This window comes from Sebastes umbrosus, chromosome 8 (genome assembly GCF_015220745.1).
Source record: "Sebastes umbrosus isolate fSebUmb1 chromosome 8, fSebUmb1.pri, whole genome shotgun sequence".
Lineage (NCBI taxonomy): Eukaryota > Metazoa > Chordata > Actinopteri > Perciformes > Sebastidae > Sebastes > Sebastes umbrosus.
Window position 1 is genome coordinate 10,778,967 of NC_051276.1, and position 27,788 is coordinate 10,806,754.

The 27,788-nt window shown below is 40.1% G+C and overlaps 1 protein-coding gene across 1 annotated transcript in view; it reads left to right on the top strand.

The window, feature by feature from the left end:
- Positions 1–27,788, top strand: part of oxct1a (3-oxoacid CoA transferase 1a) — a 54,687-nt gene that overhangs the window by 17,050 nt on the left and 9,849 nt on the right. Inside the window, exons 8-15 of the mRNA XM_037777263.1 lie at positions 9,223–9,330; positions 9,684–9,798; positions 11,034–11,128; positions 11,800–11,848; positions 12,347–12,419; positions 14,140–14,215; positions 25,839–25,928; positions 26,842–26,922. Of these exons, the coding sequence (XP_037633191.1) occupies positions 9,223–9,330; positions 9,684–9,798; positions 11,034–11,128; positions 11,800–11,848; positions 12,347–12,419; positions 14,140–14,215; positions 25,839–25,928; positions 26,842–26,922 (687 nt within the window). The remainder of the gene's footprint in view (positions 1–9,222; positions 9,331–9,683; positions 9,799–11,033; positions 11,129–11,799; positions 11,849–12,346; positions 12,420–14,139; positions 14,216–25,838; positions 25,929–26,841; positions 26,923–27,788) is intronic.

The following is a 27,788-nucleotide window of genomic DNA, read 5'->3' on the forward strand; positions in this document are numbered from 1 at the left end:
TCTGTACGACATTAATGGGAAATTCTGGGAAGAAGAAGAAGAAGAAGACATCTATTACATCATAATGAGTTTTCTTATACAGATACCATTATTAATAGATTAGATACCCGATACCTACCGTTACAGCTTCATTCCCTCAGGTTAGTGACCTCATGGTGCATCATTGTAGTCCACGTCCAAATCCTGATACATACATCTACTATTTTTTTTCACTGAATCTAAACTACAAGAGACATGAAAGGTGTCAGAAAACGAGATAACACAAAAGCACTTTGAAAAATTACCAGATCATCACCAGCTCCTGTCATGGTTACTAGGCAACCAAACCCTATTCAATTGTTGAATGTTCCGCCGTTATCCAGCCGGTCCAGTTATTCCCTTATCGCAGTTACAGTGAAAGGCCCCCATTGCATTGTGGGATACAATACACCAGAGACTGAATCAAAGCAGTGGTTTCTGCTGTTGTTCGACCATCAGTCACAGTAAATGGCTCAACTGTGTTCTGTTACTGTGGCAATGCAATACAGCGGCGTGGGTGTCGGTGTGCACGAACAACCAACCAGTCATGCATGAATTGGATGAATGTATTTGTCAGTATGTTTTGTTCTTTTAACCAAGCTAGAGGTCTAATTGGATTTAAATGACCTCCATCCCCCCCGGGGGTTTCAGCTTTAGCCTCCCACTGTACATTTGTGTTGAAATAAAAAACCTTTGCAGAAAACAGGAAATCTCAGTTCCAGTGATGAATTTGGAACTTCAACTACGTGTAGGTAATGTTTTATGTTTTCTTATTTACATCAGTGTTTGTCCTTGGAATGATTGTTGTTATTATCGTAGTACGTAATGCTTTGTTTGCTCCCTGCTGGTATTTTAATTATTTATCACAGCCAACATTTTCCATGCTATTTCACAGCACTTACCACGCCTTGTTGAGCCTCTTGCCTTGTTCTTGACTTGTGCTCTTGACTAATTCCACTACTCAAGATACTGCCGGCAAATAATTACGAATCCACTCATTTTCCCCATCATTTCCTGCCTAAAGAGGTTCATGAATTAGCTTTCGCTTGCCTAAAGATGTGCAATGAATGTCATCATTTCTGTCTGCATTTCACACAAGTTGTGGGGAAGGGTGTTGATGGTATGTTTTGAGCCATTCTTTGGATCACCACCACAGTGTTTGCAAAAGTGATCCATATAGCTTTAATTTAATAGGATTTATGGCTTTGAATTATAGACGTGGAAGCGGTCACTGTGACGTCACCCATTGGTGTGTTGAGTGCAGTTTTGAAGCCTCGAGTTTGGCATTTTGGCCGTCACCATCTTGGTCTTTTGCAATCAGAAGTGACACAAGCGGGTGGAGCTAAGTACAACCAAATGCTGAATAATACATTTTTAGGCGACCAAAAAGATTATAATTAACTTTCATGAACTGAAAACACACTGTGAAAGGATTCAAGTTGTAAGGCGAAAACACGGACAACATCCAGACTGGACAACACCATGGTATAGCAACCTGTCAATCACAAGGTCACGCCCTAAAGCATCCCCTGTTTTATGGTCTATTTGACTCTAAATGGGGCCGTAATTTACTAAATCAACATCATGCTGTATTGAAGAAGGCTTGAAACTAACACCATAAACTCATGTTTACAGTGTTTACTGAGGTAATAAATCAGACTTCTTTTTGCAACCAAAGGAGTCGCCCCCTGCTGCTGGCTATAAGAAAGAATGCAAGTTTAAGGCACTTCCTTAATGGCTTCACTTTTCAGACCCTGCCCACTGCTTTGAATCCAAATCAATATAAGAATCCTTATTGTGCAATATAGTAATGGCATTTGTTTTGAACCAGTATCTCCACAAAGGCATTGCACACTACTGAGTCCTCATTTTTGACATACATACTATATAGTATGTGACAACAGCAAAGTTAACATTGTCCTCAGTGTAGTGTCACTTTTTTTTTTTACTTTGAGCTGAAAACTCTCCAGAGCAAATGGTGGTAATTGCAGTGCTGGCCAGGCTACAACTACAGCAAATTGCTGTAATAACAATGGACAGATGGGTATAAAAGCCTTTGACATCCTTTCCCCCCCCCCAACAGTGTGTGTATACTCATTTGTATGTAAGGGAAGAAAATGCTTCCCAATGACACTGCTAGCATTGACTTTGTACTTCCATACCCAGAGCCGACACTATCTTGAGATGTGAGACCACACATCAATCCATGAATTAGCGACCTTGATAGTGATGCAGGTCAATGCAATTCATTTGTAGTAGCCTTGGAAGTAGTACACATGACTCGACGTGTGCTCATGAATTAATATCGTATGTAGTGAGCCAAGGAATAAGACTTGATAATGATAGCAGAGTCACAAGACCAAATAATATTCTACATTCATGTGTCAATTCCCCAGAAAGACATTTAAGTTGTCTGTCCATTTCTGTTTTGGCACTGGTGCATAAATTTGTGCACATAAATAAACACAAAATTCATATTGGCGTCTGATTTAAGTAGTCGACTGAATTTAGTCGTTGCTAAAAGCAGCTGCTCAGGTCAGGCCTCTCCTGCATTAATTCAAACATGTGAAGATACAGTCTCATGTTGAGCAGAAAAGCTGATTAATATATTATGACTTGTGTGTCTTACAGCTTACCTTTTTAGGGATACTGCTGGCAGTATTTGCCCATCTGCCTTGCCAAAAAAAATGTTTCCTAAAGCATTGCTCCAATTTCTAATACTTCATCCTGAACGTAAGAGGACACACTGAGCATTTTGATGATGGCAAGAATAAGTCCGGTTCGGCGTGGACTTGAAGTGTTGACATTTACTGATTGATACTAAAGCTGGTGAAGCTGGTTAGCCCTGAAGGGCTAAGGTTTAATAGTTAGCTGTACTGTAAATCGCTGTAGGAGTGATTGAACAGAGAGGAAGAAAAAGGGGAAAGAGAGAATGGATAAAAAAAAAAAGATGATGGGAGCCAGTTGAAGGGGAAGACAGATTCGCTGAACATATGCACAAACTGAACGTTTGAAATGGCACATTTGCATGTTACACGCACTGACTAGAAGTTCAAAGTTCCCTGATGACTGCCTATCATCTGAATCTGAAGCACATTGCACGGGGGCTTATGTGTTCTTTGAAATGTAAACATTACCATTTGAGCTGGCAGAGGAGTGATACATTGTCCTTTGGTGTGCAGTATGTGTCGTTCGAAAAATGTATTTTTAGTTCCTGTAATGTTGTCATTGGCTGGCTGTCTCCCATTTTCTGGATACCATGAAGTCTGTCATAGGCGAGGCAAGTTTTTCCACTGAGAGGAAACAGATTGCTCATGTTGTCAGTATTCTGGGTTAGAGGATAGAGCCGGAGCTGAGCCCCGAAAGTGGCAGCAGAGCATGGCCAACTGCCCACATACACAAACGCACACGTACGCACACTGGGAGGAAGATGGAGAGGCTATAAATACACAGGGTAATGAGAGTGTGGTGTCGCTGTCATCCTCATGCTCCGTCGCCCGTAGCCACACCATCTCTTTCTCTTGACTGTCGCATCTCAGTACGCGCGCACAAACAAAACATAACTGTGATGGATTATGAGCTCAGGTGGCTTTGCAATTAAAGTGTAAGATACTAGCTAGTGAAGCTTTTACCGTCTGTGATATCTCAGTTTGTCAAGGTGTTATATTAATCTGATTTAAACTTGAAATTGACGATTACATACTCATTTTTGTCAGATAAATAAAGTTCCGTTAAATGTTTTAACTCAATCCGAGTTAAGTTTTTGCCCCACTATAGAGCCTAAGAGTGGGGATGTCAGTCCTCCCAACACTTTGATCTAAAATAAAAAAATAGCCAAACAACTACTCTCCAGATTGACATCAAATTTGATGTAAACATTCATAATCCTCAGACCTCACCTTTACCACCACCATCAGGCTCAATTTCCACTTGGACAAAAGTTGGACAAGCTTATTATGTGTCCAATAAGGAAAAGGTCCGTTCTCCAGGGAGCAATAATGTGCTCGGTAAACTTGTCAACAGGCGCACTAGAGTGTTTATACCCAAGATACTGATGATGAATGACCTAATTTTAATTAAATGCGCTTTGGGTATCAGTGATCATCAGAGGAAAAAATGTTAATGTTTTTGGCAATTCCAAAAGCCAAATTCTCGTCGTTAAGACAAATTTACACATCTGGGAAGGCTCTTAAAAGTGTGAAATTAACAATGTTAATCAAGGATGTAATCAACATGATAGCGTCTAGAAGCTGTTAGCTTACTATCACTTTGTTTGAACTGTCAGAGTTATAATGTGCATATTAATCTGAAGACACAAACACATGATCCTGTTTGTTTATTCGGTTGTCAATATGAGTGTGATCAGCTGAAATGAATACCTTTGCTCAGAGTAGGGATGCACGATATGGATGTTTTTGGCCAATACCGATAAGATAACCAATAATTTCACATTTTTATATTTTAAAAAGAAGTTCATAACCCGTATATATATATATATATATATATATATATATATATATATATATATATATATATATATATATATATGCACACCTGAGGGTAAGAAATGGTAAGCTGTAGTGAGCAAAGATGGATGATTTAATATTCCATAGCGCTGACCTAACCAAATCTATCACTATTTTTAACACAACAAAAACAAAGAACGATTCTGACTCTTCAAATGTAAATTTATTTTTTCTAGTAAAGTGCATCAAAAACCTTGTATTGCAAATGTCAATTGTGGTGTCTTCCTCTGAAACTATGAAAAAACGTCCACACCGGTGACATCATGTTTGTCTTTGTAGTCAGCATGCTGCGATTGTTCTTCTTCTTCGTTTCTGTGTTTATTGGCGGGTCACCAATCAACTTTAAAGGTGCATACTGCCATATACTGTATCGGATGTGCAGACGCTGCGATTAAGTCAGTGAAAGCAATTTAGCTTTGTATATCAACCTATAATCTATCGGCTATAAATTTAACTCAGAATAATTCATAATAATCTAAATTTCCCATTATCGGCCGATCATTTATCAGGCCCGATATATATCGTGCATCCCTAGCTCAGAGCATCGAGTGTGTTTGGTACTGAAAGGTTGTCTGACTGCTTCTGAATTCCTGTCTGAAAGCATACTGGTGTTTTTTATTTACTGATCATAATTGTTTTTTAGTTCCATGTACTTGAAAATGTGGTCGTACTATAAACGTGGCACTTTTTGTTTTTATTTTGGTTGGACAAACATCAGTGATCAGCACGGCACATTTCCAGCATTGTTTAATAACCGTAGAGGAAACACTGTATGCTGCTGGTGGTTTATTCGAGGAATCCGGTAGCATTGCGATCCAATCAGTTTGAGATTAACAAGATTTGACAAAGCACACAGTCTAAAAAAGCACAAACCCTCGAAAAAAAAGGCTTGTTGTGTCCCCAGAGGGCACTTTGATTCCCTCTATCCTCCTGCCAGCTCACTTCATGCCTGGCTCTGCTTTCATTGATGTGAGAAACGTTCCACGGATACAGGAATATCAATGCGTGCGTCTGTGCGTGTGCCTGTTTGCTCGCTCCACACACCTGCTCATTTGCGAGTGTGTTACACTTGTGTGTGTTTTTATTATTTTATTTTAATGCTTTATCCGTCCCCGTCCGTTGAACCTCCTGTCTGAACTGCATCCGAGCGCCGGCGCAGGCGGGACACATCACCCAGATGAAAGGAGCAGGAGGCTTTTTTATGTACACAGCACATTTAAATTGTATGAGCCTGTTATTGTGCTGCGACTTAGCTTTGGAAGGCTAATTGAAAATCAAGCTGAATACATGATTTTGTTTGCATGTGTTTGAGAGAGACCAAGAAAACGGACATGGAGAAACCCTTCTCTCTGAGGTGGGATTTCTTTTTTTTGTTGCCGTTGTTTTTTTGAGGGACACACTATTTGACACTTTTTGATTTGAGGAGACAAAATTAGGGATTGATACTGTTAATTAAATGAATTCATCCGACGTCTTGAAATGAATGCCGCCAAATATCTGTAGTTATTCCCTTGCCCCCCCCAGTCTTCCCTGTTTTAATACTGTAGCTGTTTTCTAATGTGATGAGCTCAGTCTTGCTTGATGAAGATGTCTATGGAAATCATCCTTCTCACAAAAGACAGATCGAGCCCCCAGAGAAAGATGTGGGCGGATGTGTGGGACCGCTGTATCAATTCTCTCTCGCGCTACCAATCTCATCTCGCATGGCCTCGTTTTCACTGTGGAACGTCAGACATTTACCATAACCCGACCAAGGGAACCAGAAAAAAAGAGTTTAAAAATCACTCCCCAGCCCCGAGTGGCCCTAGCTCACCACAGACCAAAGCCTGCGTATCCATGACAACGCTAAGATGGGATCCACTCTCAGCCATTGACTCCTCTCAGTCAGTGCTGAGGGCTGAGGGAGGAAGTGGAGATAAGGAGAGATTCAATTCAATTTGCTCTGTACGGCTGCTTGCCCCTCATGTAAATGGAATAAGTAGGTTACACTCTGAGCCGCACAGGAGTTAAGCACAGAAACGTAAAAGCGAGGGTGAGAATTATGTTGTCATGGTTAAGTCCCCTTTTGGTCCCCAAAGATGCGATGATAACTTTCTTCTTTTTTTCCATTTGAGTTTGTGTCATTTCAAGTTTCCCTCCTTGAAGAAACTTCAGGAAGAAAGAAAATTGCGCCTCCACCCTCTTGGAGTCTCTTCTATTTGATAAAGGAGAATCAGTCCTCTATACAAAAATGCCCACTATCCCTTCTCAGCTGAGTTTGATTCTTATGTTGACTTAAAATTAGGCAAGCACCGAATCTGATACCGATGTTTAAAATAAGAATTTGGCCGATAGCCTATACCGATATCGATGTTTTGCTGTTGTTTATTTTGTTGTTATTTAGTCCCCCTTTGCTGCCAGGGAAACAAAGACATCTTCATTGTACAAAAAATAACAACTGTCTTCACTCTTAAAGTCTTTCAGCCCTTCATTCGTATCTTGAATGAGCACAAATTAAAGCTGCAGTGGGTAGAATTGGAGCAAATATGATTTAAAAACAGTTATTTTTTTATATATCAGTAGTGCATGAGACAAAAAATCATGTGCCTCTGTGTTCTCCGGTGCTCCTAACGGCATCTGCAAGATTTCACAGACCGGAGGAAAACAACCAATTGGAGCCGAGCTGGAGCCTGCTGTCCAGCTGCTGTCTATGAGAGCCGGCTGTCAATCACTCGCGAACTACGATCTAATGGTCAAACTAGGCAGCGCTGATCAAATCTGAATCAATATTCTGTTACTGTAATGCCTATTTCTCGCCTCAAATGTTTTTGGAAACATATTGTAGTGTACTGTTTAGCTGTAAAATGAGAAAGTTTGTGACCCGGCAGCCATGTTGAGATCTGTCGTTGAAATTCCAAGTACTGCCCGCCAGCTGGAGCACAGCCAATAGGAGCGCTCAATAGGAACGCTCTCTCTGAAATGACCTGTGATTGGCCAAAGTCTCCCATCACGGGCTAGATTTTCTAAAGCCTGAAAACAGAGCCATGAGGAGGTGCAGAAGTCTGGTTATCTCTCAGAACACTTGAATTACAATAAGCTGAAAGGTTATCATGGAATTTTTGCCCAGTGATGCCAAAAACATTCTGCCTACTGAAGCTTTAAATCGTACAAATTTATGAAACAAGCTTTAATATAACCTTCTTTCACATGAAGAAAATAACTGCTCCAAAAGCCCCTTAAGCCTGTATACTACCTACTCAATGAGAGGAATTTATTTTTTCAATATCTACCTAGCCCAACCAAAAAACATTTTGTGAAACATAAATTAAATGTAATTAAATCCGCAGCTAACAACACAACATTTAGCCGGCACAACATGAATGCAACAAAACACAACACATTGCAGTCAACGAGGTGAAAAACAGCCGATACCGATAAATCAGTGCATACTTAAATTCTCAGGGACTGCTGTGTTTTTAATAACAACAAATGCGAGCATGACATATGAGCTCTAGGAGCCAGAGCCGGCTAAAATGGGCCGCAAGATTGAGAGGAGCCCACACATGCTGTCTCTGAATACCTGTATTAGTGGAGGCTGTATGCTCAGTTTATAGCACTTCCTAATGTTACCTAAGGAGGAGGGCGCAGGTGCAGGTTCGTTCTGCGATCTCTATCCCAGTCATGTTGACCCAACTCTGCTTAAATCAATAGCCATTTCCATCTGTGCCTTGTTATTCAGACAGAAATAACCCCTTATGTACACTCTTCTTCTGCTGCTGGACACTTTCTATACATAAAGGTGGCGCACTTCTGTCTCACAGTCAGGAATATATTGTTTAGCAGATATCTTGAGACACATGCCTTATAATATATCGCCATGTTAAATGTAATTAAATGTTATTATAAGGGTTTATTGAGACAATATAAATTGCCAATGTTTGCAGAAGTTCCACTGAGATCCAAATAATAAGCTGAGTTGATATGTAAACCTTGAGTCTTGAGGCTGGAGCTTGTGGAATAGACCTAAAATTAGATATGTAGCTGAAGATTGTTTTCCGCATAAGGGAGTAAAAAGTGTGTTTCTTTTGACCTGTGTGTTTGGTTCGACCAAAATCCTCCCAACGCCAAAACAATCTCCTCCACAAACCCCCTACTCTCCATCGTCTGTGATCCCAGGATCAAGCTGTGTTCCCTGGGCTTGGTGTGTCAGATGATCCTCTTCTGTTTTTAGTCAGCCAAGCTGGCTTTGGGTACACAGACAACTTTCTGTGGACTTTGTGGTGTTGCTAAAAAGAATAAATGCAACACCTTCTCCCGCAAATATTTACCCTGTCTTCCCTGTGAGAGACAAACACAGGAGCAATTTTTAAACCCTGTGAGATCATATTTGGAGTGCAAACGGACGGCTTGTGCGTCACCCTCACTGTTGTTTTTAGCTCAATTTAGGGTTAAATATCAAACAAATGAAAAAAGACTGCTCTATTGCTTAAAATGGAATGGCCTCAAATGACAGAATGACAAAAGCTCTTCTGGTCTTTATCAGTTTAATCCGTTAAATTTCATAGCCGGGTAGGCAGAGGTTATTTTTCTGCAGTTCCATCGGTGCGTGCGGTTTCCTTATCTGAACTTTTTTAATCTCAATGGTCGTGAGACATTTTACAGGTGAAAGTGGAGCTCATCATTCTGTGTGTCTGCGTAGGTGGAGGAGGTGGTGGATGTTGGGACCTTCGCCGAAGAGGACATCCACATACCGAGCATCTACGTCCACAGGATTGTCCAGGGAGCAAGCTACGAGAAAAGGATTGAGGTACAAAGCAAGGCCTATACATACATAGCCATTCTCTCTATAGTTTCTGGATTATGTCATTATGTGAGAGGCAATTTATGTTCCATTAAATGATTAATCCTATAACGATAGCGTGTAGAGTTACACTCATTTTAGCATGGTGTTACATTGCCAGCCTTGTTCAGAAACACACATACTAGCTCTTATCCATTTGTGTCCTTGTACTCAGCCACAAATAGCCTCTCAACATGCTGTCCTTCTGTTCCTCATATATAGTACCTCATATATATATACATTGTCCGGGCTACATTTATGCCATTAAAGCATACTGAATTGAATTGAACTGAATTGAATTATCCCTGTGTGGTTCCCAGAAACGCACAGTACAGAAAAGCAAAGAAGAAAAGCCCAAACCAAAGAAGGACTCGGATATTGTTCGGGAAAGGATCATTCGCCGGGCTGCTCTGGAGTTTGAGGACGGGATGTACGGTATCCTTTTTTGAAAAGAATACGAGCAAATTATGAAATCATATTGCTTTGTGCTCCAGGTTCCTTTTTTTAAGTAAAACCAAACCAGGTGTTGGCCAGTAGCCACATAAAAAAAAAAGAGAGCTGTGCTTTGGCTTTCTTTATCTTCAACACACAATGAATAATTGTTGCCTTTGTGTCAGTTGATTACTCTGACAAATTATGCAAAAACATAGTTTTTTTGTCAGCATTTCACATTTATGTGTTATTGTGATAGTATTCATCCTTCCTCATGAAAGCAGCCTTAGTTTTTGTAGTGGCTGATCTGTGATTAACCACTGTGTGATTTTTGGACTTATTCACAGTCCCCTATAATTCAGCATGACATATTTGGTAGCTTGGAAATATTATTATGACTTAATAGTTCTGCGGGTTTTTAAGCATTGTCCACACAACAAATATTCACTTATTCAGCTTTCAAATCAATACTGTATATTAGGGCTGTGTATTGGCAAGAATCTAGTGATACAATACATCTCATGATACAGGGGTTACGATTCAATATATTGCGATACTTTAAGCATATTGTGGAGGTTTTTTTAAAATCTGATTTTAGGAAGACTGTCAAAGTATAAAGAACACACCAACATATGCATAAAATCTGAGTAAAAAAGTTTTGTTTTTGAATGCGGTCAGAACAGTGGGATCTACATTTGCATTTATCACAGTTCCCGAAACATCCAACATCACAGCACTACTATTTGTGCAATCTGAGCCACTGTCTGCCACAAATCTTTGCATGTAAACAATTAATTAAAAATCGTCTGCCCCCTCTAAGTCGATTAATCGACTAATCGGTCATATTGGTCTTCGTCGGCTAAGATTTCTTTAGACGATTCGTCGTTTTTTTTTATACTTTTTTCATGCTGAATGACTTATTTTCAGGAAACGTATGAGCACATCTCTGGTAAACACAAGATTTAAAGTGGTGATTCTTTGTGGAGGAACTCCGTTTTACAGACCTGTCGATTAAATCAACTAATCAATTGAATGTCGTGTAAGAATTTCTCAAGTCGAGGACAGCCCTAATTAAATACTGATGGTGTTTTAGAGGATCAATACAGCATCACATTACTCCAGTGAATCGATATTTTCTCACACACCTACTGTATATGTTTCTCTTCATATTCATACCCTGCTTTCCATTGCATCATTACAAATGTAATAGTTACTATCTTTAACAAAGAGCCAATCAGCCAACCTTGGTATTGGTATCCCCATGCTGGCCAGCAACTTCATAAAGCCAGACATCACTGTACACCTCCAAAGTGAAAATGGGATTTTAGGACTGGTAAGACGACTACAGAGCCCTTTCAATCTCAACTAAACACGCTAACGAGCAGCATATTTTCTCTCCTGTGTGTGTGTGTAGACGGCCGTTTAAAGCAGCAGTAAACATTTTTAAACTGAATTGTGCTCCGAGCATGTAACAAGATGAATAACCTACTCATTTGAGGGGTATCATTACTAGTTTAGGCCTTCAGTTGGTTTGTTATGTAACAGATTGTGGCAGTTTGACTTTCTCTTCCAATTTTCTTTCTCATAATCATTATTTGCTGGCAGAGCCTTCAACAAAGGCTTCTGCTGCTGCTGCTGCTGCTGCTGCTGCTGCTATGGAACGACTTTCCAATCAGTTGTGTTGACGAGAGAATGTAGGCGCCTATGCTAATGCCTTATTTGTCAAAGTTTCTTTTGATTATGAGCGCCAGATTTAAAGAGATACTGCTCTCTTGCCCTCTCCTCTCCTCTCCTCTCCTCTCCTCTCCTCTCCTCTCCATCCAAAAGGATTGCTCCCTTTGTTGAGCACAGAGAAAATCAATGTCTCATCAAATCACCAAAATGTGATTGTGTTTATCTCTACCTTGAAAGATCATGGCTGGTGAGGCTGAGTGACGTGTGAGTGTGTGTGTGGCTGCCCGCCTGTGCGCACGTTCTTGTTTATCTTCATTTGTCTCCGCATAGGGCCCGTACCCCACCGAGGATGCAGTGGATGCAGACCTGATTAACGCTGGTGAGGGTTATCCTAATCAATACTTCACAGTGATGAATTTATGTATATGTAAAAAAAAATGTAAAACTGTGGAAACATTGGTCTAACTAAATTATGGATGGATTAAAAGAGCTTTTTTCAGCTAAAATGCGACTTCCCATATATATTTTTTTATCTCCTGCATTATATACACACACTTAGATTATGTTTACACAATGGATTCTATGTAAAGATCATTTAACGTGTTATTTGTTTACACATTGTTGACATGTGACACTTCTCCAGTTTCAATTATACTTAATGAATATGCGTTCTCTTTTCATTCATCCATTCATTTATTTTTGTGTATTTCTTTGATGTCTCTCTTGTAATTTCATTTACCATCTTTGTGATTATGTTTATTTGTGAACTGAGTTGCTTTTTAGATAAGTGTTTTGTTAACTTTGCTGTAATAAATAAAATGCTTATATTTAGTTTTCTACCAAAAAATCAAACATGTGAACTCCTCTGTTCCTTTAGGGAAGGAGACCGTCACTGTACTCCCAGGGGCTGCCTATTTCTCCAGTGATGAGTCATTTGCCATGATCCGAGGGTAAGGCCATAACACATAAGCTTTAAAAACGTTTACTCATGCTGACTCAAAGTTAGATATGCCTGACATTTTCTGGATTTGCATATAGACAGTGTATTAATACTTACAAATCATAGTACCAAGAGTCAGTTCTATGAACCTTGTGGTGCAGTTTATGCAAAAAACACAAGCGCAAACACACTTTCATAATTTTCTCAGCAAATATTTCCTTAATTTAGTTTATCACCTGCACCACAAACCAGCTGCCCATTGGATTTTTACCACAAGACATAGCCACGATTCGCAACACTGGATATTAACAAATGGCTATTGTCGCCGGTACAACTAGACAGCAGCCTTGCCAGTATTCCCAAGGTTCCCCTGGTTGTTATTGATTTGCCAGCTGTCTGAGATTGCCCACCCGCACACCCTGCAGCATCAGTTATGTTTGTCCACCCAGTGGAAATCCAATAGTGCTCATAAATAGCGCTGTCCAGTCACACTGACAGAGACCAAACAGGACCAGGTGTGTGTTCGTGTGTGCGCGCGAACACAGTTAAGAGTCCAGAGCCGCTGAGAAAGAGAATCACAACATATGGTGAATTGTGAGCCGTGTTGCCTCAAATACCACCTGTCGTACTGGAATTACTTTAAGACTTGTACGTCTCTATCACAACACCTTAATAACTTCTTTGTCTTTAAATGTGTTTGTCTGTGACCTCACACCTGCTGCAATGGGGAAACAATGAGGAATTTACTGTAGGCAGCAGTGCCACAGACCGCGGTTTAATCTACTTATGCAGTGCCGGTTTAAGGCCGCTGGGAGAGCGTGCCCATTCAGAGCGGGCTGATTGCTTGGCTCCCGAAAAACCGCTCGTTGCTCGTTGACTCCAGGGAAGTGAAGAAGAGTTTGGTTGTAACGTTAGTTTACCCAGCATCCAGCAGAAAAAATAAACTGCAGTCAATGAGCTGCAGCCTGTAAAGGCCCGCTGCAGACAACATGCTCGACTCAGCGCTATCGCTAGTCAAATTTGATTAATATTGAACATTTTGCGTGTCCAAATTGCACCAACTTTGAGATATAGGAAGCACATACACACATATGTACATACAGTATATACGTACATACAGACAGAGATCCCTTACCTTATAGTTAGATGCAACTGCAAGCATCCTAACAGTGCTCCTTCCTGCTCGATAGGCATTGTGGGATACCTCACTTTGGACTTTGAACTCATTATTTATTTTAGGTGAAACAGGAAAAGGAAATGCTCTCATATCAGAGAAATGAAACAACTAACTTGCCCACAGAATCAGACTTTAATTGATTCTGTTAATTCAGTACATTTATGTATAACAGCTGGACCAGATACGATCTTAACACCCAGCAGAAACTAAATGTGCAAAGTACAAATTACATTTTAGAAACAAAGCAGTGGTAAGAAGATACTGTAGTTTAGAAAGGAGTGAAAATATAACTTGTCTCCAGGCTTTTTGCTTTCTGCTATCAAGAACACAGCAGAGATAGGAAGATGGTTATTATTGTGAAGAGATATGTTTGTTGTTGTGAGAATCTATCCTATCATCAAGTATATGTGTTTGTATTATGTGTCTTGCCACAAATAAAACTCGGGTAAAAGTAGCAATTCTATATGCATTTTTTGATGAGTGGACTTCATGAGTGAGTTCATTAGTTTCTGAAGTTGACAGCTGTCTTCTTCTGTTGTGTCATTCTCTTTAGGGGTCACATCAACCTGACAATGCTGGGAGCCATGCAGGTGTCAAAACATGGAGACCTAGCCAACTGGATGATCCCAGTAAGTTTGGCTTTGATGACACACATCCATTTCCTTTTTCCAAATTCATGCAGGGGTCAACACACCAACATCAGTACAATAGGCATGCTCTAAATGCTGCTCTGTTTGAGTTTGTGTCAGAGTAGTGTTCATTCTCTGGTAATAGAAAGCTTGTAATGCTGTTCTGTTGGTTTGTATGATATTTTGCTGGTATAAATGTTGTGTCTTTAGACTGCGGACTGTCACAGGTCAGAAACTCTGAATGTTACAGTAGTGTACGATACTTATAAAACAGGTAGCTCAAATTAAGCAATCTGATTGGTTCATAGCCGTGATAAGATAACCCCATACCACGGCTATTACGTCTAATTCCTTTTGCGCTTTTCAGTATCACTCCGTGTGTGAGAAAAAATCTTAGACTAATGTGTTGTCATGGTTGCTTAGCGACATGGGGTCATGTACTACGGAGTATTAGGGCCACATTAAGGGAAAAAAAATCGGAGATTTCCAGAATAAAGTCATAATTTTACGAGAAAAAAAATAATATTATTACGAGAATAAAGTCATAGCTTTACGAGAAAAAAAGGGGGAATATTACGAGAATAAAGTCAGAACTTTACGAGAAAAAAAGAAAGTAACACTTAAAAATTACTACTTTATAATATTATGACTTTATTCTCATAATACTGCGACTTTTTTCTCCTAAACTTGTGACTGTATTTTCATAATATTACGACTTTATTCTTGAAATCTCAGATTTATTTTTTTCCTCAATGTGGCCCTAATACATTAGACCTACAACAATGATAAATAAAAATAAAAATGTAAACAAAAAAACAGTTATTCATTTCCATTTTTAAAAATCCACAGGGAGCCACTGGAGAGGGGCTAAAGAGCCGCATGTGGCTCCAGATCCGCAGGTTGCAGACCCCTGAGTTAGGTGGTGTATTATTTATCGATTATTTTACAGACAGTTGAGACTGAATTGTAATCTCTTGTTTATTTTATGGATGGTGACCTTTTCTCATAGATGTCTTTGTTGAAGTAGATTCACAAAGGGGCGTCTTTGGCTGTTGTTATTTAAGAGCACAGGGATATGCTTGTCAGGGGATCGAAGGCTAGCGGTTGTCTGTGAACGCTATACAGTATAATAGCTGGCAGACATTATTGCTAGATGTTTCATCAGGTCAATTGGTCTGAACACCACAGTGGCCACAGTCCTCCTCAGTGATTACTAAGGTCACAAACCCATTGAACAACTGTTCACAATGTGGGAGGGTTCAACCAGAAATGCCCCCTGGCACACAGCTGTTTTCTGCTCGACTGAAGTGTACTTGGCAAGGTTACAGCGCATCATCTTATAGATGCGTCTCCTCAAAGCAGCCGAGTGGATACAGAGTGTTTGAAGATGTCTACATGCAGAGACCTTGAGAATAAAACATGCAAGGCAGTGCGGTGTGCACAAGAATTCAGTTGTCGATGGTGATCTTTAAATTTTGCAACGTAATTATTTCCTCTTTGCCTCTCCAGTTGTACTTGTTTGTCCACGGTAATTGCTAATTAACTGGTGCTTGATTAAAACATGTTGTGCAGATATTGAAGGCCTGCAGTGGAGCTGTTATTCAGAAGCAGGGAGTTTAGCTTGTTTGGCCATGCTAGTGTTGGACAGTTTGAACAGCAAAAACAATGCAGCAAACACAGACACAAATACCTGTCCTCACCTCCACATTCAATCTTCATTATCCCCTCTTTTGAAAGGATTGATGAAGAGAATTACATTCCCCACCTTCTAGGATAATGAAAATTATTCACTATCTAAGATGGGTACATAGCGTGAAATTAGAAATGTTTTACGTAGGAGTCGGGGATGCAGTACTCTCAGCGTGATTATGTTGATTTTGAACGCTTTAAATATGCAAAATGCAGATGAACATTTTCCAGTTGAGGGCTTTGAAATGCTTTTACATTCTCCACTCGGTCTGAAACATCTGGAAAAACAATAGGTGCCGGAGAGAAAGGGGCAATAGAATAAAGGATGGCATTTGGGATTCGGTGTTCTATTTTATCATTTAGCTGCTGGAGCTTTATCAAGCCGGCTTTAAACGTAGGGGTCTTGCTGACACTGATGTTTCCTGTGAATTCACAGATTTGTCAGCCACACACTGTTTTTTAAAACGAGAACATTTTGGCTGCCTGAGTGGAGCTACTTTAGTTTTCACTTCAAATCTGAGAGGTAAATTATGCACTGAACATATTCAAATTGACCAAAGTAATACAAATATCTGGTCACCTCAGACACAGCTTATGTATAAAATCAAATTCAGTTTGATAGTCGTTGACCTTTAACATAGAAAACAAGCACTACATCAGAAATATATTCCAAAACCCTGGAGGCTGGGTATAACTGCAGCTTAAGTACAATAGCTGGAGCTACTGACTATTAAAATGTACTAGCTCAAGTGCTCACGATGAGGCCTGATGGCAGCTTTAATGACGGAGCTGCTTAAGAATATAGTGCTTTTTTTTTTTTTTAAACTTCACTCACTTTACCTGCTGTATCATAAACTGTTTCCTTGACATTGTTGCCAGCTTTTCATCAGTTAAAGTTGTCCTATTAGGTCTTTGTAGTAGCACTAACTGTCTGTTTGTGTACATTTAAAAAAAAAAAAAAAAAAAATGTTTGTTCTTTTTTTTTATATATATAAACCTTTTATTGACAAATAGCAATGTAAACACAGAACAAATACAAAAACAGATAATGCCGGGGGATCGGAGCACTGACAGAAATCACAAATCAATTCATAAAAATGTTATACAGGGTACATAGATTTGTGGTTTTAATAGCCTTTCTATTTTTAGAATATAAGATTGAAGCCATGTATTGTTTGAATTCATTTTCAAAGATGAGAAAGGATGGTTTATGATCGGAAAATTTTGATTAATGAATATGAGATTTTGCATGTAGTAAGATCAAATTAATAATGTAATATTGATTTGCTTTGGTAGAAGGGTAAGAAAATAAGCCAAACAATGCATTTCCATAGAAGAGGGAAAATTATAAATTGGGAAATAAAAGTGAAAAAAATAAGTGTGTTGCCAAAAAGTACAAGACCAAAATAGGTGACATAAATGTTCTGTAACCGGCAGACAAATGAGCAGTCCACAACAATATCCCTTTTATATCTTTGTAGAAATACCTGGGTGCGATAGAAGCAATGAATCATTTTGAAAGTCACTTCCTTAACCTTGTTTAAAATCAGATATCTAGAAGATAGGCACCATATTTTCTTCAAGTCCAGGGCTTTGTCCAAAATCACATACTATGCACTACATACTCAGTATTTGTACCATTGTTCAACATACCTTTGTGTGAATAAACAGCAGTATGTATCTTTTCGGACGCACTGAGCAGTAATCTAAGTCGTCACTTCCTGAGAGCCTCCTTGCCGGTTGGAGGCGTGTAACCATGGTAACCCGTGCCAAATAAACGATGGTTTGTGAGAATCAAAGTCGGAACTAATTTAAAATATATATTACGCCTAGCGAAATGAAATCTTATACTTACAGTTAAATTGAAGCATTATTGATGTTACAGAGCTGTCCGTCAGGTCAACGTCCATTATGTTGTCACTACCGCATTGCATTGTGGGATAGTGGGTAGTATGCAGCGTTGCATACTGTAATATTCCACCTAAAATAGTATGCAAATTGTGTACTATTGGTTTCATACTAAGACTTTGGACAAACTAAAAAATCCCACATACTGTTTTAGCGTACGAAATAGCATATTAGTATGGAATTTCGGACGCAACCAAGCTCTGATGTAAGGTTATTCCAGTAACAAACAGCATTTGGAACACTATTTCTTTTTTAAATATAGCACGTATAGCACAGCTATTATTGTTCTTTTTAAGAGGAGAAACCAATCCGGCCAACACCAGTAACAACTGGTCCCAGTGGTAGTAAAGTCAATTCAGATATTGTTTAATATTCTTTTTTTTTTGTTCTCCCATGTATGTGACTGGTGTAGATTCCGCTGCATTCACCAGTTATACACTGTAAATAGTTATGGTTTCCAGTTACTTTGAACACAGTGTCCATTGTCTTCCTGTTAGTCCCGTCTCTCCCTCTGATTCTTGTCATTAGTTGTCTGGGTAACGAAGGCTTGTGGCGGTCCGTCGCTATGTTATTAAATAGAGAGCCATTTGTATCAGACAGCGGATATTGTCAGAGAATTTGTGGGGGAGAGAAATGAAGCCAGTTGGTAAGTGGGAACTCTTGGATTGTGAAGGGGGTCATTTTCTGTGGTGTTTCTGCCGCTGACTGGAAAGTGAACACTTGCACAACAAATGAGGAAATTGTATTCGGTTGTCATGGTTACACACACAAAAATGCAAGCAAACCCCTAAGCCTAGCACGACAAATACAGTGTTAGTCAAAGTATGTTACCAGTGATGCATTCGTGCCACAGCAGCATGTTTTGGAACACCAATCCCACTGTGTATCAAAGAAACAGTTTGCTTTTGAATCAATCCTTTTGACTGATATTGGATCAAATTAACAAAATCATTGTAGTTTTCTAAATGTAATGAGTATGTAGGCACTTTTGTATGCGGAGGTTGCTTTCAAAAAAATGTCAGGCTTTGAATTGCTACACCTGTTACCCCGCTTTCCTAGACAGATGGATCAACAGTGTTGTATGTAGGAAGTCACAGTTACTGCGGGTTACATGCTTACTCTTTTAAAATGCTGTAAAGGCCTTTTATCTATAAATAGCCATAGTTGTATGCCTTTGAGGGATCACTGAGAAAACCTCGTTGGTTGAGTGGGACTGACTCTGTCATTGTCTCTGCTCTCACATGTTATGATAGGTGTCATCTCAGCAGAGCTTTAACTTGTGTTATCTGGGTTCTGCACCACTGATACCGCCTCCCGCGGTCCCCCCCGCATTATCTCTCACTCTAAAGCCATTATACGAATGGATGTGCTCTAACCTATTTAATTAAGCATAGCTATGTGTAGGCTACTGTATATCCGCCTCTGGCAAGGATACATTTCAAAGACATAGTTCAACAAGCCAGTGAACAAGTAAAATGGATGTTTCAAGAAAAAAAAGTAACATCTGAGGGAAGAAGTGGAAGGAGATTTTCCCATAACTGGTGCTAATGTGAAGAGTAAATAAAAGAACTACAAAATGAAAGGTGCTAAATTCGAAATTCAGTGCACATCTATGATTGAGAGATTGCATCCACATGGCTCTCAACATGGTGACGGCTGAGCAGGCGGCTAGATGATGCTAAAGCTGCCTTTGCGTGATAAGAAATTTGCTCTTAACTCACTGTGAGGTAGGGCGCGGAGCCTTGCAGAGGCAAAGCGCAGGTATAATATACCATTTAAAAAGTCTACAAGCAACGTCATTTACTGTTTCTAAGCAACAACAATTGCAGCTGTTATCTCATTGGCCCTGTTCAGACCTGATATAAACAGGCGTCCTCAGTTATTGGATCACAAGTGGACAGCTCTAAGTACAGGTGTGAACGCACTACAGACGCATCGAGGAGGCATTGAGATCGGATATTTCAGACCACATTCAGAGGTGGTCCTTTGGTTCACTGAGTTCCTCATAGACAGGCAGACGCGAGCACTTGTCTGCCTCGCAGCACGGAAACGGCCTCTGTGCTCTACTGTATCCTGTCGGTACAACCGTATGTTATTAAAAAATATCTTATCTATAGGCTACATAATCTACAGACTATCAGACTAGGTATGCGAGGTCCCCGGGGACCGCAGGTACAATAACCTTATATTCTAATTCAATGTGAATGAATGAATAAATTGAATGAATTCACAAATATGTAGGATATTACTACTGACATTCCTGTAATATTACGTCACAATATCTGCCGTATAAGCCGTGTGTTTACTACGTGTTTATTTGCATAAAGAGCGGCGAAGTGAGATCAGATCACAAGTGGCCACTCAAGACGCGCGTGGAGACGCATTCTAATGCCAAGTGCGATCAGACGTACTTAGAGCTGTCCACTTGTGACCGGATCACTCAGGACGCATACTAATGCCGGGTCTGAACAGGGGCCATTGATTGAAAGGTCAGCGGCAACCAAGGTCAAAATTGAAACTGAAACCTTGACCGCAGCGCCTGGTGGTGATTTCGAGCAGTCCGTCACACCAATGGTAGCACTTACCCATAAGAAAACAACGGCACAATTATCAACCGTACCGAACTCGCATTGAACCGAGAATCCTAAACCGGGTTGTGAACCAAACCGTGACATGTTCTGTGTGCCGTTACAGCACTCGAACAATAGTTGTCGCAGCTCAGTAGGGAGATGTCTAACAGGGTAACTTCATCTTCTTTTGTTTTAGCTAATGAAATGTGTCTAGATACACACGTTCAGGTGTTCTAGTACCCCCTCGGTGCTGAGATTACAGCAGGCAAATGGACGCAATCAGAGTGGTGAGGAAATTAAAAACCTGTGGGGCTTCAGTCAGACCAGCGAGGTTAATATCATCAAAGCTGTGTTAATTAAATGGCTAAATTATCCAGGCGACTTAGACAGAGGATATTTCTTTCTGTGGATATTGCTCTGACAGTTTATTCGTTCCATTTAAGTGCCTTCGTGCATGTTTTACTGGTCCACATGGCCTTGCGAAAAAAGACTGCATATGACTGAAAAAAAACATGATGGTGCTCAGAAAGAAACGCTATGCGAACACTCAGCTTAATATGGGATGCCTCCAATATTAAGAGGCAAGTAATCAAGAAAGGTCAAATGCTTGCCACATTTTGCAGGTGAGCAGCTTTACAGAAGCCTAGCAACCAGGCCTAGTCAGACAAATCTAGTCTAACAGACAGCCAGCCAAAAGTTAAGGCTTGATTGCATTGAATAAAAATCACTTTAGTGAGCAGGATGGAATAGGTTATTAGCTTCTTGCGACGCACCATTTTATAAATTCGTTCTTCGTCACACACTTTCAGATCACGATAAGAGTTTTGCCGCACGGAGCAGCTCAGATCAAAGCGACCGCAGATAACCACATGCAAAGCTGTTAATCAGAGGCAACTAAGCGAATGCCAATCCTCCCAGTTATATAGGTCATGGACAATACTACAGAGCCCGCACCTGTCTATCTCCACAACAATGTTATTTTGTCATAGTGTTTTCTATATCAAGGTCATAAGCATTAGTGAGACCTTTGACCACATGCACACACACATACACAAGCTGAACTGCTGTTCCTGTATGCTTGGCTGCTGTCACTGCGATGCAACACAGGCACTGTGGCTGCTTCATTTCATTTCAAATTTAGCGTTCATTCAAAAATGAATGGCCTAAAACAATTCCAGTCGCTCAATGCTTGCATTTTCAGTTGGCAGAAACACACAGCCAATTCATTTTTTATAGTAAACGCAGGTTCGTTTCATTGCCCCCCTCCCCCACAGCAGAACAAGATCATTTTGTAATTTCCCCTCAAATGCTCATTATTGTTTTGACTCTTTTTTTTCATTGATCATAACCAGACTAGTGTTTTAACAGGGATGTTTAATTTTGAAAGCAGATGCCCTCTTTGTATTAACTGCAACCTAGTTGCTGGGTGGAGTACATTAGCAGCTGTAAATCCAGACTCTCTACTATCAGGTCAGACAGTGTTATCCCCCGAGGGCCTCTCACACACCGCCTACTGTAGCCCTTTGACTGTCAGAAAGTGCATTAACATTGATCATATGAAAAAAGACACCGTTTCCCTTTTGTAGTATCATCTTTACCGTATGTTGAATGAAAACACTGACAAAAAAAGGTGGAGAGATTTGTGTTTGAAGGCTAAAAGTCAAAATGGATACCATTTTGGTGGTTTTATTTAAGGATGGCCACTTCTATAAGATAATAGAGTAAAGTATATGACATTAAATGCAGCCTCTCCCATATGCTTTTCCCTTCTTCCTCTGCCCCGCCTCCCCTCTCCCAACCCTCCTTTCCGCTCTCTGTTGATATCTTCTCCACCCAGCTGGCCTCCCCGGAGGCAGACAGTATCCCTACCACACTTGGCATATATATCCGCTGGTTATCGAGCAGAGAGCAAAGCAGGCTCTCTTCACATGATTGATGAGCAAATGGGATTTTAATTCAGTTACTCAGCCGTCACCCTGTGGCCACATCTGCATGTCAGCCTTCCTTATTTGGAAACCTTCTTTACTGGGAACAATGAGGGATGAGAAGACAATTTTTCACCCGACTGGTAGTTCTGTTGCTGTCTTTCCGATTTTTTTTTTTTTTTTAAAGTACTTTCTTGGCTCCCTTTTTAAAATAAAACCCACTCTGATTTAAATTTTTAATTTTTGAAGAAAACATTTATTTTATTATTTTATTTTATTTCACAGAATTGTGACTAGACAAAACTTTAGTGCACATAAGAGTTATGGTATACAATATTCAGAGAATTAATATAATAATGTCGACCTGAGCAGAGCATGAAGTCGCTCTCCCTCTGTGTGTGTTGTAATACGAGCTTCTATTTGCTTTATTGACATAGCGGGGACGGCCGTGTGTGCTTTTAGTGCATGTTCGTGCATGTGATCGCGCCCCACTGGCTAGCTCATGGCCGCTGCTCTGCACTGCTCTCATATGGAGGTTACAGGTGATAACACCGTCCCGACCGACGCCGCTATTGCTGAAGTGTAGCACCCACACTCCGGTTACCCCCCAGGTTAAAGTGGGGGTAGGCAGTATATTGTTTGCATCATTGGGCAAACATTCCATAATAACCTTTCAGCATATTGTAATTCAAATGTTCTGAGAGATAACTAGACTTCTGCTCCTCCTCATGACTCTATTTTAAAGCTTTAAAAACTCTAGGGAGTGACAGAATATTGATTCATATTTGATCAGCGCTGCCTAGTTTGACCGTTTGACCGTTTGATTGACAGCCAGCTCACATAGACAGCAGCTGGACGGCAGACTCCAGATCAGCCCTGATTGGTTGTTTTCCTCCGGTATGTCAAATCTTGCAGATGCCATTAGGAGCACCGGAGGACACAGAGGCACAAGATTTTTTTTTCAGATTAGCTGTCACATGCACTACTGTCAGGATATAGTGACCGTTTTATAAAAATAACTTTTTTTTTTATCATAGTTGTTCCATTTCTAACCAGTGCAGCTTTAACAGTGTTAGCTGTGTCAGCACTGTTGCCGTAGATTTCACTGTTTTCAATTTCACAGCGCCATTAGCACCGCTGGCTCAGCCATCGCAATGTTGAGAGCCGTGCAGAGGTAAAAGAAATGCTCCCAATATCATATTTAGCACCTTTTAAATATATAATCTAAGCAACTAATTTAAAAGTTAATGAAAAGTGAACACTGGCTATTGTTTTGAAGGGATGCCTCCTGAAGTTTGCTTTAGTGCAGATGCTTTGCTGCTTGCTCTGTGCTGCTCACATTTCTCGTCATACTGTTTTTCTGACTAAAAAAGAGGCAGTGGTCCCTGGATATTTGTGGATTGTTGGGATTGTGATCTATAAAAGAAACTGTGGGCTATGATATTTTTCAACACTTTTATTCTGTTTTTAGTGCAATGGTATTGTTGTCTGCCAACAACACAAGCTTTTTTTTTGCAGTTACTAACTGAGAGTTACAGTCAACCTAGGTTTGCACCCAGCTATCTTCATGAAAGATGCAGCTTTGGATGCCTTTTTATAAGAAGGAGAAGGCTCAATCAGAGCACCACCACAGCTCTTATAATAGAACTAAATGCATCTCAATACTGAAAGCTGGAGTACGGTTGCTGCTGCATCTTCAGTGCAACCAGTAATACATTAGACTTGAATTGCACCAAGAGGACCATAGGTTTTTAGCACATTATTCCTACAAGTAAAGGTTTGGTTCACTCAATTATAAAACTCACCAAACCATACAGTAGGTATCTATTCATGAAGATAGCTTTGGTTTAATTTGCACCTTTACATTGTATGTAATTTAGTTAGCATAGAAAAATTACATTAAAAAAAACTCAACACCTACATATCTTCAACAACAGCCTCTCTGCCACTGTATAATCCACAGAGCATGTTGTCAACAGTTTAAATTGGGCTACTTTCCACCTAACAACTTTCTAAAAGTCATATTAAAAGTTGTGCTGAGTTTTGCAATGCAGTGGACTGGGTTTTTTTAATGGATACTGGATGTGTTCACCTTCCTTCTCACTTCTAAATATGTGTTTTAGATTTGTTCAACTGGAATTAAATAGTAAAAATTACTAAACTAGTACTCAGGTTAGAATAATAAACCATTTTCTTTTAAGATACTCTGGATTTTTTGGGGTGATGGATGTCACTCGTACGTTTCATTATATTTAATTGAAAAACTTTTGTTGTGTTGCCACTGTAACCTCACCACATTTTTCTAATACTGAAGATCCATTATAAACTCTTCCTCCTGTTCTCTGTCTCAGTTTGTAAAGTTTTTCAGGGTCTTACTTGTGCAGGGATAGAATTATTCTTTACCAAGCACAAAGCATTAGAAGATATCCTAGCATTGAAGACACAGAGCCTCATAGTAGCTTTGTGTGTCTTTATGTATTTTTGATGGAGGAGGAGTTGTTTTTGGGGAGAGCTGTCGACTTGAAAAAGGGCAGTGGAAGAGAAAAACATTGCTACTGTCTTTCTTTCCACCCTTCTAAATGAATGCTTATGTTTACTGTTATTTGGTATGATTTTATTTGTTGTATAGCAAACTTTATGGTCCTTTTTAAGGCCATAGTTAATGGCTGTTTAAGATTGTATTGTGTTATATTTAGGGCTGTCAATCGATTGAAAAATTTAATTGCGATTATTTGCATGATTGTCCATGATTAATTCACGATTGATCGCACATTTTTTATCTGTACAAAATGCACCTTAATGGGAGATTAAGTATTTAATACTCTTATCAACATGAGGGTGGGGAAATATGCTTGCTTTATGCAAATGTATGTACATATTTATTATTGGAAAATCAATTAACAACACAAACAAGGACAAATGTTGTCCAGAAACCCTCACAGGTACTGCATTTAGCATAAAAAATATGCTCAAATCATAACATGGCAAACTGCAGCCCAACAGGCAACAACAGCTGTCAGTGTGTCAGTGTGCTGACTTGACTTTGACTTGCCCAAAAACTGTATGTGATTATCATAAAGTGGGCATGTCTGTAAAGGGGAGACTCGTGGATACCAATAGAACCCATTTTCATTCACATATCTTGAGATCAGAGGTCAAGGGACTCCTTTGAAAAGGGCCATGGCAGTTTTTCCTCACCAAAATTTAGCGTAAGTTTGTAGCGTTATTTAGCCTCCTTCGCGACAAGTTAGTATGACATGGTTGGTACCAGTGGATTCTTAGTTTTTCTAGTTTCATATGATACCAGGATCTTTACTAGCTTCAAAATTGAGCCTGCTACAACCTCTGAATGATCAATTGCGTTAATGCGTGAAAGAAATTAGTGGCGTTAAAACAAAGTTGCGCTAACGCATTATTATTGCGTTAACTTTGACAGCCCTACTTATATTGTGAGGTGTTCCTGTTGTTTTATCCTACCTTAAATACATGTGATAAGTGAAACCTTAATCCCTTTTTATCTTCCATTCTCAGGGTAAGATGGTGAAGGGAATGGGAGGAGCCATGGACTTGGTGGCTAGTGCTGGAACCAAGGTGGTGGTCACTATGGAGCACTCCGCTAAGGTGTGTATACTGTACATGAAAGAGTGTGTGTGAGAGCTTTTACCATGCTTGTTCTAACCAACATCACCTTTACATAATACCCCCAAAAGACTAATTTCCTTTTGCAGGGATCCAGGTCGAATTAAATTGGCAATTTTCTTTTCCCATGTCGGTACCCTGACCAGCATACCTTGTATCTGCTTCCTGCGATAATGAGTGTGAGTGTTATGACTGATTAAGGATAATTCTGTTAATGGATTGCTTAATGCCTCTTTAGCAGAGAGCGCCAGCTCATCCTGATGAGGTTTTGCACACAAAACCATCTCCTGTTTGTTCGTCTGCGGGTAATTTGAATACAAGTCCAGATTTGGACTCTGTGTATGGGGAACAGCTGATTAGTTAGACTGGTCCTATAGCAAAGGATGAGTAACCCCTCAGGGCTTTTGACGATAGCAATAGACACTCCAACTGAAATGGTTTACTTTTGGAAAGTCAAAGCCGATGTGATGCAAGGGCAACGTAACATTCTGCATTCACAGAAGCATGCTGTTTTTTTGCTAATGGGAGCCTGTCTGGCGCCTGGCTATATTCCAGATGGTGCAGCAGGTGAGCATAAATTTACTGCCCTGGAGTCTGCTTTCATTCATAATGGGAAAGGGGGGGATGGTGTGTGATGTATGATGTTTGCTTCTGAGGCAGCGTCAGAAGCATTTGGATGTGTGCCTTTTCTTTAAGTTGACTGGTGGGGAAACTGAGACAGACTCACGTGGAATATGTGCTGTATATCCTCTGGGGATAGGATGAGTGTACATAAGCAGCTACATCCCTGGATATACTGACACTGAAGCTGCATCCCAGAAAGTATTAACACAGTCTGAAGATGACTGACCTCTAGTTAAATTTTTGTTTTAACCAACTACCCTTTGTCTTTCAGGGAGGAAAACACAAGATATTGGACAAATGCGTCCTGCCTTTAACAGGGAAGCAGTGTGTGGATCGGATCATCACAGAAAAGGTGCGTTTATCTGTTTGTTTCATTAAAATATATATTTCAGGGCTGCCTAAATTTAGATGGATGGATGAGCCATTTGTCATGAATTTAGGCTGCTTCCTCATAGGTGCTCCTTAATCGGTGACAATGAGAACAAGCTATGGCTGTACAATACTCGTGTTACAGACCTGGATGTGGGAGGGCATGAGAACATATTGGACACATATTGTGCAAAGGAGTGGATACCTGTGACTTTGAAGTTAAGCCTTTGTTAATCAGTAATGTTCTTGTAAAACATGAATACACCGAATACACAGGCAAAGATACCAGCTGTCGCCTACTTAAGTCTTAAAGGTATAATATGAAGCATTTTCCTAAAAAACAATGAAACAAAAATAATCCCTCTCAATCATCACGTATGTCCCACTAGAAGTGTGGTTCTACAGAGACCCTGCCCTCTGCTTGTATTTTCTCTTTTCTTCTTATTTCGCTGTGTTCGGGGCGTTTATGGGCATCACCAAAGAGCCTTTGGGCCCCATCTGGGGATGTAACCTCCCAGCCAATAACAGCTTTGTCACCCCTCTCGGCGTCTGAAACGAGGCACAAGGCGCCCTTTAGCGTCTGTATGATACAAAGCGCCGGTATTTGATAACCAACGGGTTGTTAAATTGCTGTGTTTTTTCATATCCTCCGGTGTTCCCCCTGCTCCCCTCTCTCTGTCTCTCTTCTGCTGTGTGCAGAGTGCTGCTATCGGCGTGCAGGATAAAGCAAGCGCTTCGGCTGCATTCATTCATTCAAAATCCCGCAATGTAGCACCTTCCCGCAGGATTGCGCGGAGTTAGTTGTGTGTTTATTTGTGCTTAAGAACGTTAGCGGCCATGAAACAATCA